Below are 14,701 nucleotides of genomic sequence, written 5' to 3'. Positions count from 1 at the left end.
TATATATTTATCCTAATTGTCTAATTGTTAAAATTAAATTGCAAAACACTAGAGTAAGATCAGCATGAGTAAATATCATCGTGGAACAAACAAAGCCCCCTATGTTATAAATATGTGACGCCAGTGACCAACCGTTTCATAACCAAAGAAGACCAGCCATGCAAAGTGAAAACCTCTAGATTTCAAAAGCCCTAAACTTAAGTGATCATGAGAGATTAAGGAAATTAATTGGGTGAAAAAAAACATAAATATTAGGAAAGGACATAATATCAAATAGTTAGAAGGGGTGAGGCTTCGAACCCAGTTCGTCTAGCCCACCACCTTGTGAAGCTAGCTAGCCAGAAGACCCGGAGCGGATTCACAATGGGGGCCGGGGGGGGGGGGTCTTTAGACCCCACTACCACCCCTGGGACAGTGGAGACCCCCTAAGCTCTCACTAATTTTTTTTCCATAGATTCAAAAGATGTGGGGACTGTAGGTTCGATTTATACTGATGTAGTTTATTCAGCTCTCACTATTATTTTTTTTTAAATCCGCGAAGACATCTAGGTGTTTCTCATGAAATTAATTGGGTGACCTTAACAGGTAGACAAGAACATTATCTAAAAAAACAAAAAACAGGTAGACAAGAACAAAATTGCTACGGAAATTAGATGGAGGAATTAGTGAATTTGCCATGGTTAGGGGAAGGGATAAACTGCCGATGCCACGTTCGCCACGGGCTGAGCAAGAAAGTTGACGGGCTAAGCAAAAGCAAACGCTGATTTTAGCTGATGGTTGGTGTTAAAACACATGGCTGATTGATCAGCAATGTTAGAATAAAAGGGGTACATGGGTTACGGCAAATGTTACTGGTGTCAGCTGAAACCACTCATATAACGCTGGATCCGCCCCATACGTTGTTCTATGGTCCAACGCACCATTCTCTTCAATGAGGCGTCCAATTTGCCTATTACAAACCATATATCAACTCCATGTATACGTCAGACCTTTTGTGCTCAGGTATAAATGCAAGGCCATTCCTTGACTACTACCTCCATCCTAAAATGTAACAACAGTTATTCAGATTCATAGCTAAAAATACTTATATTTTGGGATGAAGGGAGCAGCTAACTAGCTTACCACACTTATTTTTCACAAGTATCGCCTCTGTCTCAAAATAAGTTTATTTTCATCCATCGCACACATACCAATACAAATACCAGAAGACTAGAATACCTCTACTTTATCCAATCTCAATGTTACTATTACTCACTTTATCTATGTCGGAGCCCGGAACTAACAACTTAGACCCGACTAAGATAATGTATCAATCCTTGGATCAGTAAATATTGATACATACAATATAACTGGTTCTTCATTGCATACGTTAAAGTTTTACAATACTAAGGGTTTTACAATAATAGGTACTCACCTAACTAATTAATTAATAATTAATACACAGCGGAAGTTTCTATACATTCTGACTAGGGAGGTATAACCTTTATGGATTCTCTAAGTAATCGGGGTCATCATAGTAATAGTCATAAGGGTGCTCCTCTTGACCCAGATCTGAAAAAGGGGTTATAAGAGCAAGGATGAGTATTCATAATACTAAGCAAGTTATCATGGAAATATGTTATGCATTAGCATAGAGTAGGGTTCTTCGCAAAAAGCAGTAATAAATAATCTGGAAGAGTTATAGCAAGAATTTATAAAACATATAGACTTTAGATTTCTAACCAGGGTACCATATGAATCCCAGTACTCAACTCCATGAGTACGGCTATTCGAATAGTTTCAAAGATATTCTACTGCAGTAGATGTACGCTTTACCCGCAGTCCACGACTTGTTGATAATCATCGGCTTTAGTCATGGCCCAGTATTAAGTCATTAACAATTATGGCACCTGTTCCATGAACTTATATCCTCATATGCTCTGAACGTATTGTTAACAGCAGCAAGATGAGTTCTGGCGTTCCCGAGGTATTTAAGGGGGAACTGATCGTATGACACCACGTCATCTCGATCAGGGTTTAGAAATATACCATATAGTTTATACTCGAGTATCACAAATCATTTACCTGTACATGGTAATGGTTAAAGTTGCCCTTCGCGGCTATAGTTGCCTCCTGCACGAGGACTTAACTTAAAAATAAGAACCACTATACAGAGGTGCCATATTGCTAATTAACATAATAACTAAGTCTGTCCCCATTTTAGAAACTGTGGTCGTACTCGTTTGTTCGACATAAGTACCTGGTAAAACTTATATCGATCGAGACAGTACTAGCCACCCGGAAATCATCCAAATCTTACGTACTGTCCCAATCTAAGTATAAGGTATTTTAACCAAATTGTAAGCAAAGTAAGCAATACTAAATTATCTGGGTTTCTATAATTGATTTATGCATAGAAAATAGAATATTGAATAGGAGGTTATAAATAACTAATTTGTAAAATATAGGTTTAAATGATCAAAAGGTATATGGTAACTTGCCTTGCTCGATGTCCTGAGATTGATTGATATTATCTAGTGTGTCAGAAGAATCTTCAAGACCTAGGGTTAGACATATAAAATTCAAATTCAAAAGGGATTCAAATAAAATCCAAAAAAATAAGAAAAATGGAGAAAATGAAATAAAATGCAAAAATAGCAAAAAGGGGCTCAAAATATAGAGAATGATTTTAGAAGAATATTGGTCCAAGTTTCACTGAAATTGGGTTTATATTTTAAAAGATATGGGCTTCTAAAGTTTGAAAATCAAATAAATGTGAAATGGTACTGTGTGCGGGCCCCACCTGTCAGTCTCTCTTTCTCTTCTCTTCTTCTACCTCCAGCCGATCCCCAAATCGGGCCGGCGATGCTAGGGTTGGCGATTGCTGTGGCGATGGAGAGGGAAAGTGGTTGCGGCTGAGGAGGGGAGGGAGCTAGGGTTCTCCGGCGATGGCGAGTGACGACGGAGGGGTTAATTTGATATGTGGATGGCCTAGCGGCTAGGGCGGCGGCAGCACGGTTAGGCCGTGAAGGCGATTGGGATGGTACGAGTTAGACATGGCTAGGGGAGGGCTCCTAGAGCATCTACGAGGTACCTAGATGGATTTCGGCAGCTTGCCAACCTTTGGCAAGGCTCGGAGGGTAGTTGCCGACGAGCGCCTCCATAGGCGGCGGCCGTGCTCACGTCGGCAACCCAGAGGGCGACATGATAGTGCAAAGTGATTGCTAAAATGGAATCTAGGGAGTATGTAGATGGTTAAAATGGAAGAACTCACCGAGATCGGTTGAAACGAAGGATTGCGGCCGGAAAAACTTCTCAGCGGTGAAGAACAGAGCAGCGCGGGGCGGCGGTGCTCGGCTTGGTGCGGCGAGGTAAAACTCGACGCAGGGCTTCGGTTAGGGTCTATTATGCTAGAACATGGTTGATATAAGGTGTTCTAAGGATTATTTAGGGTGGAAGATGGATGGAGGGGTGTGGAGTCGATCGCGCACAAGGTGTTCGACCGACGGGCGATGGTGGTTGATGGAATGGGTTGGCGAAGCAGAGCTTCGGGGTTGTGGGGCTATGGTTGTTGATGATCGATGATGGACAAGGAAGGGATTGGGGTCCTATTTATAGGGCTAGGAGGAGCGGATGAGCTCGGGCACCATCATCGCCATGGATGAGCTCGATCTTTGGATATGGTTGGGGCGGCAGAGGCTGTGAGAGGGTGGCCAAGATCAATTTGAGTGGCGGGAGGCCATGTTTGAATACTTACCAGCGAAGGATCGGCTTGACCGTGTGTAGAAATGGCTGGCGATGTGTTGGCGCCAATCCGGGCGCGACGCGCGGCGGCGGCGAGGGTTAAAACGGCCGGCTTGGGGGTTAATGGTTTGAATTGGGAGAGGGGAAACCACCGTCTAACTTTCATCCAACCGTGCGGCAAGAATTGGCGCGATTCACTCTGGGTAGAAGCGAAATCGCACTCGGCAGCGGCTTGGACGGGAGCGCACGACGTCGAGCGGCGATTCCTTGTGGCGGTTGTCATCCCGGTTTTGTTGTCGCCGTGATTGGTGCGGCGGCGATGGTCTGAGGGCGTCGAACGGCTAGCGGCGCGCCAAGGCGATCGGGCACGCGCGATCGATCCCGAGACCGACGCGCGGCGGCACGGCGCGCGGCTAAGTCGGATGTCCGAGCGGCGCGTGTGAAGGGGAGGAAGAAGTAAAGAAAGCCACGGTTTTGAGTGGGGTGTGGTCCCCTAGGATCAATTCTAGACTTTGTGCAAGATTGGATAGGGATTGGGCTGAGTTAGTTGGGCTAGGCATTCTGCTGAACATCTTGAAGGCAATGAACAGTGAAATTCAAGAATTTTGAATATTTTCCTAGAAAGGATTGAATTTGTTCTATGAATTTGGAAGGGTTTCACTAGGGTTTGAAGTATAGCAAATCCTCATTAATATTAAGATAAACTAAGGAAATAATCTATAGTTTGAAATTTGAGAGAATTTGCTCAAATTCACTAGGGTTTGGAATAAAGGAAATAATTAGGGTAAATTAATAGGGTTCCAAGGAAGTAATACTTGAACCAATTAAGAATCAAATAGATTTTTAAAACACACTAATTTAATCGAAAGCCAGCATGATGCAGTCAAATTTTAGTTTAAAATTTGAGGATGTTACAATCTACTCCCAATGTAATTATTTTCTACTTTCACAAACTCCGATGCAACGATTATTAAAATACTTATTTTAAGAAAAATGATGAGGACCAAAAATAAACTTAATATGGGACATGTGTAGTAATTGTATTGGAATATTTGCACACATTTGTAAGTATACTAAGGCCGCATTTGAGAGAAGAGGAAAAGAGAAGATTGAGAAAATACATAAAACAAGGTGATCCATTAACGCATGATTAATTGAGGCCCTCATCGGTTACCATAGCCAAAACACTTATTAGGGAACAAAAATTTAATTTATAAATAAAACTTTTATATACATGTTTTTAGCGACTTAAAAGCCAAGGGTGAAAAAGATACGTTAAAAATATTTTTAAATCAACTTAATTTTGAAAAGTCAAATTTTGGCTTTGGCCTAGGCTTATTAGGGGAATCGATGAGGCTCTGAGCATTAACTATTTAAATTTGAAAAATTGATTAATATAATTTTTAAAATAACATTTCTATAGAATTTTTGCAAAAAAATATAGCGCTTAGTAGTTTGGGAAGCGTGCACGTGAAGAACGAGAGAAATCTTCTCTCAATTCTCAGCTGCTAATTGTAGCCTAAATATTAGTATTACATTAACCTAGAAGATATCTATATTAATCTCAGGACTTCTTAGTACATAAAGGGGTAATATTATCTTCAAGTCCTCTCATTAGGATCTAGAGCTAATGTTTTTAGCCAAACACCTAATCCGAGTGAGTGATTCTCCATTGTGATCATGTAATTTTTTCTTGTTCTATCAATATTTTTCACCTCCTTAGAGTCACCTAAACTATGGCTGCGTTCGAATCCACTTAAAAGAGTGTATTAAATTTTGAATTAAAGTGGCACGCTTTTCAAACTGCTAAACGATGCGTTTCGTGCGAAAACTTTTTATATGAAAGTTGTTCTAAAATATCAGATTAATCCATTTTTCAGGTTTGTAATAATTAAAACAATTAATCACATATTATTATTTATGTTCAGGAGATTCAAACACCACCTACTAATGTGGCATGATATAATTTCCACAAGAACATTTATTCCCTCCCTACTGAATACCAGTACCATATATTTGAGTTTGTACATGCTAATATGCTGTGTATATGTAAATAAACTTTTTGGATATTCACCGTTTCCTAGTTGAGCAAAGGAGCAAAGCAAAGATGATGATGGAGTTTTAACAAGGACCATGATGATGGAGTAACTACTAAATCTTGTCAAATTAACTCCCGCACATACAGCGTGGCACGAGGATATGCCCCTGCATCCGGTGGGTCCCCGACTCAACTCGACCACTGCTGTTCCGCCACGTGGCACCCACCCCAATCCGCAGTGGGCCCACCCCACCGGCCTCCTCCCACTTCGAATTATTTATTTTTGGGAATATTTTTCTTTTGACAAATTTGACAACTCCTCTAGCTCCCACTGCTACTCTCCCTCTCCTCTCCCACTCTTCTCGTCGCTTTCCCTTTTCGTCTCTCTGCCTTCCTTCTTCTTCCTCTTCTTCTTCCTTGTGATCGAAACTTCCAACCCAAACCCCCCACCAAATCGCAAATCTCCCACCACACATTGCTTTCTCGAAATCTCTCCGATCCCCCCCGGCGAATCCCGATCGCGCGTCGGCGGCGGCGGTGGTCGACTGGCGAAGTGGAGGTGGTTTTTGCCCTCCGATCGCCTCGCGGATTTGTTCTAGTCTCCTTTTGTGTGCGTGCGCGTGTGATCTGAATCTATTTTTTCGGTGTTTGTAAGTGGTGCAGGGGTTTTGAGGAGGCGCGGCCGGGGGGCATTGGTGGGATTTTTTCGGCGCGCGTCGCGACGGGCAAGTTTTCTGTCTCTTTTGTGAGTAGGAGGCGGCTTTGTGTTCATCTATCTGGAATCTGACGGCGTAGTGTTGTTGTATTGCCCAGTAGATTCACCAGGGGCCGGTGGGAGATTGCGACAACCGTGTTTAGTTTTTGAATTTCCGATGCATTTGGGGGATGTATGAGTTCTTAAGATTGGCTGCTCTAATCCTAGCGTTTAAGACAGCGGATAAATGAAATGCCTGCAGGATATTGTTGCCTTTACTTTGAGTGAACTAGAAGGCTTATTATTAAACTCTGACAGTTGATGGATTGTTCTTTATCTTTAGTTAAAAAGAGGAGGACAAAAGCAGCCTTTTGATGCTGAGAGAATAATATGAATTCTGAAACGGTTACCGGCCTTCCAAAGTGTAAAACGTCCTTTGTGGGTAGTGGAATCGAGATTAGTTCTTGTCTTTGTACCATACTGACAAAATTCTTTTCTCTCTCTTTAAGATTCTTCATGCCTCCCATGAGATCTGTCAGATATTCCATTTTGTACTTTCTCATGCCTTTCCAGCCATCTTTCTTTGCAAATCGTATCTGAGTGCTTTGTTTATTAGCCACTTACATTTGCTCTGGCTGTATACTGAGAACAAATCCTCCTTGCCTTGGCTCAATAGCTTCTTTTAGATCTACTTGGTGTATTTGAAAGGTGAGGTGAGTTCCGCGTTATCTTTAAAATAATGGAAGGAAAAAAAAGGACAATAGAAACGAAAGGACAATGAATTTCATAGCTCGTCAATATTAATGCAACAATCTGAGACATAGGAGATCAGCCTGCAGGGCTACTTGAACTAATTTGCTTCCAGGCCCTCATTTCAATTTTTAGTGGGTCCATTTGGTTTTCTAAAGGAAGGTCTACAAGGCTGTATACAAGGAAAGGGTGCCCAACCTGTTACCAATAATTGCTAATTAGGGCATATTCAAGGAGTAGTAGCTAATTGGGCCTCATAAGCGGTCTTTTAGGCTTGTATAATTGCTACGAAGTGGCTGACCTGTAAAAAGCTGGATATGAAAGGAAGGACTTCCATGTTAATGGTATTAAGGAGAAAGTGGGTGATCTGTAGCGTACGAATACCCACTTACTAGCCTTTCAGAACCTTCATACCACTGTTTTTCTGCCAGGAAAAAAAACTGAACAAGTTCTACTTCATTGCTTTACCTTGATAGAAAAGTTTATGAATGATTAATCAGATAACAACTTGGTATTGAATAGACAGTAGTTCATAATTCAAATTTCATCACATTGAGCCTCATTTAAACATAATTTCACACCAAAGTTCTTCTCCCTAACCAACCTGGCAGCACACTTCTCCTGATTCCTGGATATATTTTATTCTAATCTAAAGAAGACAGAATATCGTAATTCGCTTGATCTGCATTTAGGTGTGGTTGCTCTGCTTCCATGCATGAAAATTCTACTCACCGTCTTCATTAACATTCTTATACTGCCATTTTAGGGACAAAGATAAACCAGTTTGAATAAGGACAGAACATTTTTCCTGGTAGAGTAAGCGGTTAACCATATGAAATATATTTGTTTGTATTTTATTTGAGTCTGGACCAGGTCTGAGTTGTGAACTATTCACATTAGTATACGGGTGTCCTGATTTTAGTCTGGCTTATTGTTCTGGTACAAATCAAAATCTGTCCCTGCGTGATGCCTGTTCCAAGATTTTTGAAGTTTTTTCTCTTGATGGCATGCTTAAGTGTATTCCATGTCTTATTAAGGTATTAGGGTTTTATCTCCTTAAAATAGCCCATGCTACTCTTTAGTTAGCTGCCTCAAATATGCTTCTGCATCATACATTTTGTAACCTTGAAGAAATCCAAAGGATGGCTTGCAGTGCTGTTTTTTTAGCGTGCATGCTCTTCTCATGATTTCTTGTATGTCAAACCTGAACTTCCAATCTTTTCCTGCAGAATTAAAGGAGATACGAAGTTTGTTGCATTTAGATGACATAAGACAGAGATGAAAGTCGGCGCTCTTTTGACCTCAGCTGGAATCAACATTAGCCTCTGTATACTTTTTTTGTCACTGTATTCCGTTCTGAGGAAGCAACCGCAAAATGTTAAGGTCTATTTTGGAAGAAGGATTGCTGAGGAGAATAGTAGGCTCAGGGAGGCTTTTATTTTGGAGAGATTTGTTCCATCCGCTAGCTGGATTTTGAGAAGTCTTCGATGCACGGAGGATGAACTCTTAGCTACTGCTGGGTTGGATGCAGTTGTCTTCAATAGGATTCTTGTATTTAGGTATGTACACAATTACTTGATTCTCTGTTCCACTTTAATATTTTTTATCTTATTTGAAGTTTATATAGATGTTTCTTTTTATGCTGTTTCTTTGTGTGCCTTGAGAGTTTAGACCATCAGGAATCAACTTATACTTTCACTTAAAAGGTTCGCCGTGGCGCTTTGAAAATGAAAATCAAGCTAAATACGATTATTTAAACTAGTGGTTTTTAATCTCTAATTGTTGACTGGTATGATGAGTCATTTCCTCTGTCAAATAGGATAGGTAAAAAAAAACACAAAATAATATGGGAATCAAATAACTTCAAAAAAGTTAATGATAATAAAAAATCTTATGCCAAAGTTGATAATGTGCATACCAACATTCATCGGGGTCTCACATGGTATGCCACATAAAGTTATTACTTTATATGTATTCATTTGCCTACTGCATTCTCACTATATTACTTAAGTCTTCAATTTTGGTTTTATATCCAAGATATGCTTATGTGTTTTTCTTTTCAATAGCATACGCATATTCTCCTTAGCCGCTTTCCTTTGTGTACTTGGAGTTCTTCCACTGAATTATTTTGGACAAGATATGCTCCATGTACGGATTCCTTCAGCATCATTGGAGACATTTACAATTGGAAATATGCAAGAGAGATCAAGATGGTGAGCTATGGAGCCTCTCTTACATGATTATGTTCGAACTTTAAGAGTTCAAATGTTAAATACAACATCTTATGTATTTATCTTCAGTCCGTAACTGATTTTATACTGTCTGCTGGTGTGGTGTTATGTGCAATCTGAAGTAACTAGTTCACGTTTATTGCATGCACTGATAACTGAATTGTTTAGGCATACATTATAGAAAGTCATAGATACCTCTTGGATTCTTTTTACACATTGGCTATAACTGCAGGCTCTGGGTCCATTGTGTTGCACTGTACATCATATCTGGTGTGGCTTGCCTTCTTCTATACCTTGTAAGATCAAGTCATTTGATCTTTCAATAGTTCATAAATGTTAGTTAATCTTATCTTTAGACCTTACTAGCTGATTTATGATTTATGTTATTTTTTATGTGGTTCCTTTAGGAGTACAAGCATATTGCTAGGCTGAGGTTACTTCATGTTTCTCGAGCATCGACCAATCCTAGCCATTTTACTGTGCTTGTTCGTGGAGTACCAAAATCAACTAAAGAATCAATTAGTTGCACTGTTGAGAGTTTCTTCACCAAGTATCATGTGTCGAGTTACCTTTCTCATCAGATTATTTATAAAGTCGGGAAACTTCAGAAGATTGTGGTAAGTAATACTGCAATAATTAATTGTGTAAATTTTCCAAATGAGGAAATTTAATGACGCTGCCAGTGAGAAACAGGATGAAAATGTTTAGTTATTTGGTTATTAGTCTCCTAAGGCCTTGTCTGGGAAACCCAAAATTCCAACCTATCCCTGTGGAAGACCGAGAAATTGCACTATAATCCTGCCCTGTCCATGGGATGAACAGGGAATTTGGGTCTCCCAGATGATACCTAGAGATTATTTATTCCCACACTGCATCATAACAGTACTAGGATCTGCTTGTTTTTTATCGTTAGTCCAATCAGTTGATAAGCACTGATGTACTGTTAGAGGACTGCCTGAAGCCTCTAGCTGAGTGGTAGGGCATATGGTTGCAAACATGTGATGGTTGTGGATGTGTGGTTAACTGGTTATTCTCAACTCTTTTGAGAAAAATATCTCACTAACAATTGGATTGCAAAGGTTTTTACATAGGAAAATACATCCAGGATTGGCTAGTGAGGAACTGAGCCTAGCTCAGTTGGTCGATGGTGTGGATGTACGCCTAGACCACCCAATTCCGATTCCTTGTTGAGGCAAATTTGGGTGCCAATTTTCTTGTTAGTACAATGTTCCCTAGTTCCTGCTAGGTTGATCCCTAGTTTTGTTAAAGATTAGCAGGTACGGTCTTGGACACTTGTCAGTTAGACATTATGTTTTTTACTTCCAGTATGCAGAATCTTTGTAGCTTTCTAGAGCACAAGATCTTTGTTTAATCAGATAAATCGGGACTACAATAAGAACTTGGTACAGCCATTTAGAAGTTCTGTGCACTATTTTGACCTAGGTCATTTGTGCATATTGCTTATGGCCTGTCCCCTTGAACATTCATATCCTTCAGTATCAGCGCCTCTCCTGACTTGGCATGCTAGAAAACTCTCAATACTTCTGCTAAGTTCTTGTGCACAATCTTTGTATTTTGTAGTGCTTTTGCTCACCACGCCCTTTGCAAATGTAATTCCTTTTTTGGTGGTTAGTTTGAATAGATGGCACTCAAATTTTTAATTCATGTGATAGATGCCGTCGCATAACTAAAATGTATATCTGCTAACAGACCAAATTAATAGTGTAGGTTTGTTGCTCCATGATACTTTGTCCAATATATGAAAAGAGAATTATTGATTGATCATAGTCATAGATATTTGAATGAACACATTTGATGTATCTTTATGTTTTCCCTGTTTGTAGTGATAACTTTTGTCCCATATCTGGAAAGGGATTTTTTTTCAGATCTTTGAATCAATACGTTTGTTGCATCTTCATATATTTCCCCTGTTTCTAGTGGTAATTTTGTTTTTTTTTTGGCAGACTGGTGCAAAGAAGGCTTATAAGAAATTTAAACATTTCAAGGGCACCACAGTTGATCAGAGATGCGGACCAATTACATATAGATGTGGTCTTTGTGGAGCTTCATCAAAGTCGTTCGAGTTGCTGCCTGTTGAACCTGAGCAAGAGATGAAAAAACATGATGTGAAAGATTCAGAGTTGAGCTTACCTGATAAGGTCAAACTGGCAATAAAATTGGTTATTTACTGTTCTGAATAAATTAGCCTAAAACAATAATTTTTTTTGGGAGATGAATGCAGGATTGTGGTGCTGCTTTTGTATTTTTCAAAACTCGGTATGCAGCCCTGGTCGTATCAGAAATTGTTCAGACATCCAATCCTATGGAATGGGTTACTAGTCTTGCTCCAGATCGAGATGACGTATATTGGTCAAATCTTTGGTTACCCTACAAGCAGCTTTGGATTCGCCGTATAGTTACACTTTCGGGTTCTATTGTTTTTATGTTCCTGTTTCTCATACCTGTGACATTTATACAAGGTCTAACTCAGTTGGAGCAGCTGCAGCAAAGGCTCCCTTTCCTAAATGGCATATTAAAAAAGTAAGTAATCTAAACGCTCAATGCCTACCTACTGCTTCTTTGCTAGGTGTCATAAAGAAAAAAAAAAGATTGATTTTCGCATCGAGCATGTCAGAGATTACTTGGATGTGTTTATGTACCCTAACTATTACCTTATTTGATTGGAGAGATATGGCTATGTGAAAGTACATTTTTACATCATATATATGTGATAATTATGTCATTTTTTACCTTTCCATGTGAAATCTGGAAGTCCAGGGTTGGGAGGTAGACTTGCTGTCATTACCGATTTCTTCTCCATTAGCAGTTTATTATAGTAACATATACATTTTTCTAGATCTACTATTTGGTGCTCAGGGCGTCCCCTGTCTGTTTACAGTCACAAGTCACAGGGGACGCATTTACTACTTTGGGGGATGCTTCTACTGTCGCTGAATATTTACTACTTTGGGGGATGGATTTACATTCTCAGGGGTGGGTCACTGTTAGTTCCCTTGATGCTAGTTAGCACTTCCATGTATCTTTGTTTGTGTTGCCATGCAACATTCAATCTGTTTTTTAGGCTTTAAAGTTGAGGTAACATTATAATTATTGCACGCACAGTATTATCTTCTGGCATGTTATTTTATTCCTTTATTCATTTGTAGAGGAACATAAAAATGTCTATTTCTCTTGCAGGAAGTACATAACCCAGCTAGTGACCGGATACCTTCCCAGTGTCATCTTGCAAATATTTTTATACACTGTTCCCCCAACCATGATGTTTTTTTCTACATTAGAAGGACCCGTGTCCCACAGTGAAAGGAAGAGAAGTGCCTGCTGTAAAGTATTATACTTCACTATTTGGAATGTATTCTTTGTGAATGTCCTATCAGGTTCTGCAATTAGCCAAGTGAATGCGTTATCAAGCCCAAAGGACATTCCTATGGTGCTTGCTAGAGCGGTACCTGTACAGGTGAATTGCATGCTCACTTATTTTGGCTATCAGGATGCAGCAAGTATTTCTGTTACGCATATACAACTTGTTGATTTGTTAATAGTGTTGTTCAATTTTACTATAATTTTTTAATACTGTTTTTATTTGTCTCAGGCTACATTCTTTACCACCTATGTACTGACTTCTGGTTGGGCTAGTTTATCATCAGAACTTATGCAACTCTTTGGTCTCACATGGAACTTTATAATGAAGTATGTTTTGAGAATGAAAGAGGATAGCTACTTTGTCCCGTCATTTCCCTATCATACTGAAGTGCCAAAAGTTCTGTTGTTTGGACTACTGGGATTCACATGCTCTGTATTAGCACCTCTCATCTTGCCCTTTTTACTGGTGTACTTTTTTCTTGGTTATGTTGTGTACCGCAACCAGGTGAGAAACTAGAGATTAAATTTTGATTCCAAATCAATAAATTATCTGTGATTATGAATTTTGTTGAACCTTAGTTATAGTGAAGATGACCAGACTAACTAATTATGGGAAGTTGGTATGAGTGCTTATGCATTTGTACTTTTTAGGTGAAAATGCAACTGATGCATTTTACATATACATGCTTCTAATTTTGTGTAAATTGTTGTTTCCTGGTTCATGAATGTAAATTCTCAGAGTGCAAAGTTTTGTGAAAGATTGGTCTGTTGTGCTTCTTTTCCCCGTTCCTGCAATCTTTTTTTGACGTAACCGTTCCTACAATCTAATGGGTTAACTTTTTTTCATTTGCAGTTCCTCAATGTTTATTGCACGAAATACGACACAGGTGGTCTGTATTGGCCGATTGCTCACTATACAACAATCTTCTCTATTGTGCTCACCCAGATCATCTGTCTTGGTGTCTTTGGGCTTAAAGAATCCCCAGTAGCTGCAGGCTTCACTGTACCTCTCATCATCCTCACTCTTTTATTCAACCAGTATTGCAGCAATCGTCTTCGGCCATTATTCAAGACTCTCCCTGCACAGGTTAGTATGAATTCACCTTTATATATTCTTGGAGGGATTTACGCTAAACTTCTTGCCAGTTTACATTTATGTGCTCTCTACTGAGAGTACATATCTTGCACTTCTCTTCTGCAAATGCCAAAAAGTCCTATGTCGAAGCATTATCCCTGGCTACCTGAAATGAAATCTCTTACATTAGTTCTCTCTTTCTATTACATAGGATTTAATTGACATGGACAGGGAGGACGAGCAATCGGGAAGAATGGATGACATTCACCACCGTCTTCATTCTGCTTACTGCCAGTTTGCTGACACTGACGACATACCTCTGAAAGGAGTTCACGTTGACAGAGATGCAGATGCAAGCGGAAGTTCCGGTGAATCTAGCTGCAAAGAAGACACCAACCAACCCACAACCAGTGACATTTCTCACCCTACACTGGAAGGACTCCCTGTAAACCGGCTACGGCATGCAGTGAGGTCGCTCAGTTCCATCATCAGGTTACAGAAGAGAGGCCTGTCACCACAGCCCGCTGGACCCTCCGCCGATGTAAATCCGCAAACTGCATAAGTTTTGCAGATAGGACATACATACAGTGACCAAAGAAGCATACAAATGAATATACAAAAAAAAAAGGCATAGAGATGCATATAAAAGAAAAGAAGCATAGAAATGAAAGAGAGCGCCATCTGTCCTAGTTGCTAGGGTAAAATTTTGTTTGTTTTAAGTTTTAACTAGTGCCTGAGCAACTTGTGTCAGATCCTTTTGGCCATACAAAAGTTCTGATTCTTCAATTGATTGGTGATACTTTTGGTCA

The 14,701-nt window shown here is 39.7% G+C and overlaps 1 protein-coding gene across 4 annotated transcripts; it reads left to right on the top strand.

Moving 5' to 3' along the window:
* The first annotated feature begins 6,125 nt into the window (after positions 1-6,125).
* LOC4333702 (CSC1-like protein RXW8) lies at positions 6,126-14,701 on the top strand. 4 transcript variants are annotated; one of them, XM_015777103.3, is made up of 12 exons: positions 6,126-6,320; positions 6,425-6,486; positions 8,435-8,764; positions 9,272-9,418; positions 9,669-9,732; positions 9,844-10,053; positions 11,401-11,595; positions 11,679-11,977; positions 12,635-12,911; positions 13,047-13,322; positions 13,671-13,904; positions 14,124-14,701. In XM_015777103.3, exons 3-12 carry the CDS (start codon positions 8,484-8,486, stop codon positions 14,151-14,153), a joined length of 2,013 nt encoding a protein of 670 aa, XP_015632589.1. In that variant the 5' UTR covers positions 6,126-6,320; positions 6,425-6,486; positions 8,435-8,483; the 3' UTR covers positions 14,154-14,701. The 4 variants fall into 4 exon arrangements, with proteins under 4 accessions (XP_015632589.1, XP_015632586.1, XP_015632587.1 ...); XM_015777100.3 differs by having other exon boundaries at positions 14,104-14,701; XM_015777101.3 differs by having other exon boundaries at positions 6,417-6,486; positions 14,104-14,701.

The sequence above is a fragment of the Oryza sativa genome, chromosome 3, assembly GCF_034140825.1.
Source record: "Oryza sativa Japonica Group chromosome 3, ASM3414082v1".
Classification (NCBI taxonomy): Eukaryota; Viridiplantae; Streptophyta; class Magnoliopsida; order Poales; family Poaceae; genus Oryza; species Oryza sativa.
This window is presented reverse-complemented; position numbering and strand designations above follow the sequence as displayed.

Bases quoted from the DNA above. Each gene is read 5' to 3' on its own strand.
- LOC4333702 (XM_015777100.3), top strand. From the start codon at position 8,484: ATGAAAGTCGGCGCTCTTTTGACCTCAGCTGGAATCAACATTAGCCTC. The intron at 9,733-9,843 runs GTAAGATCAAGT...TGGTTCCTTTAG, and splicing joins CTTGCCTTCTTCTATACCTT to GAGTACAAGCATATTGCTAG. The intron at 13,323-13,670 runs GTGAGAAACTAG...TTTCATTTGCAG, and splicing joins ATGTTGTGTACCGCAACCAG to TTCCTCAATGTTTATTGCAC.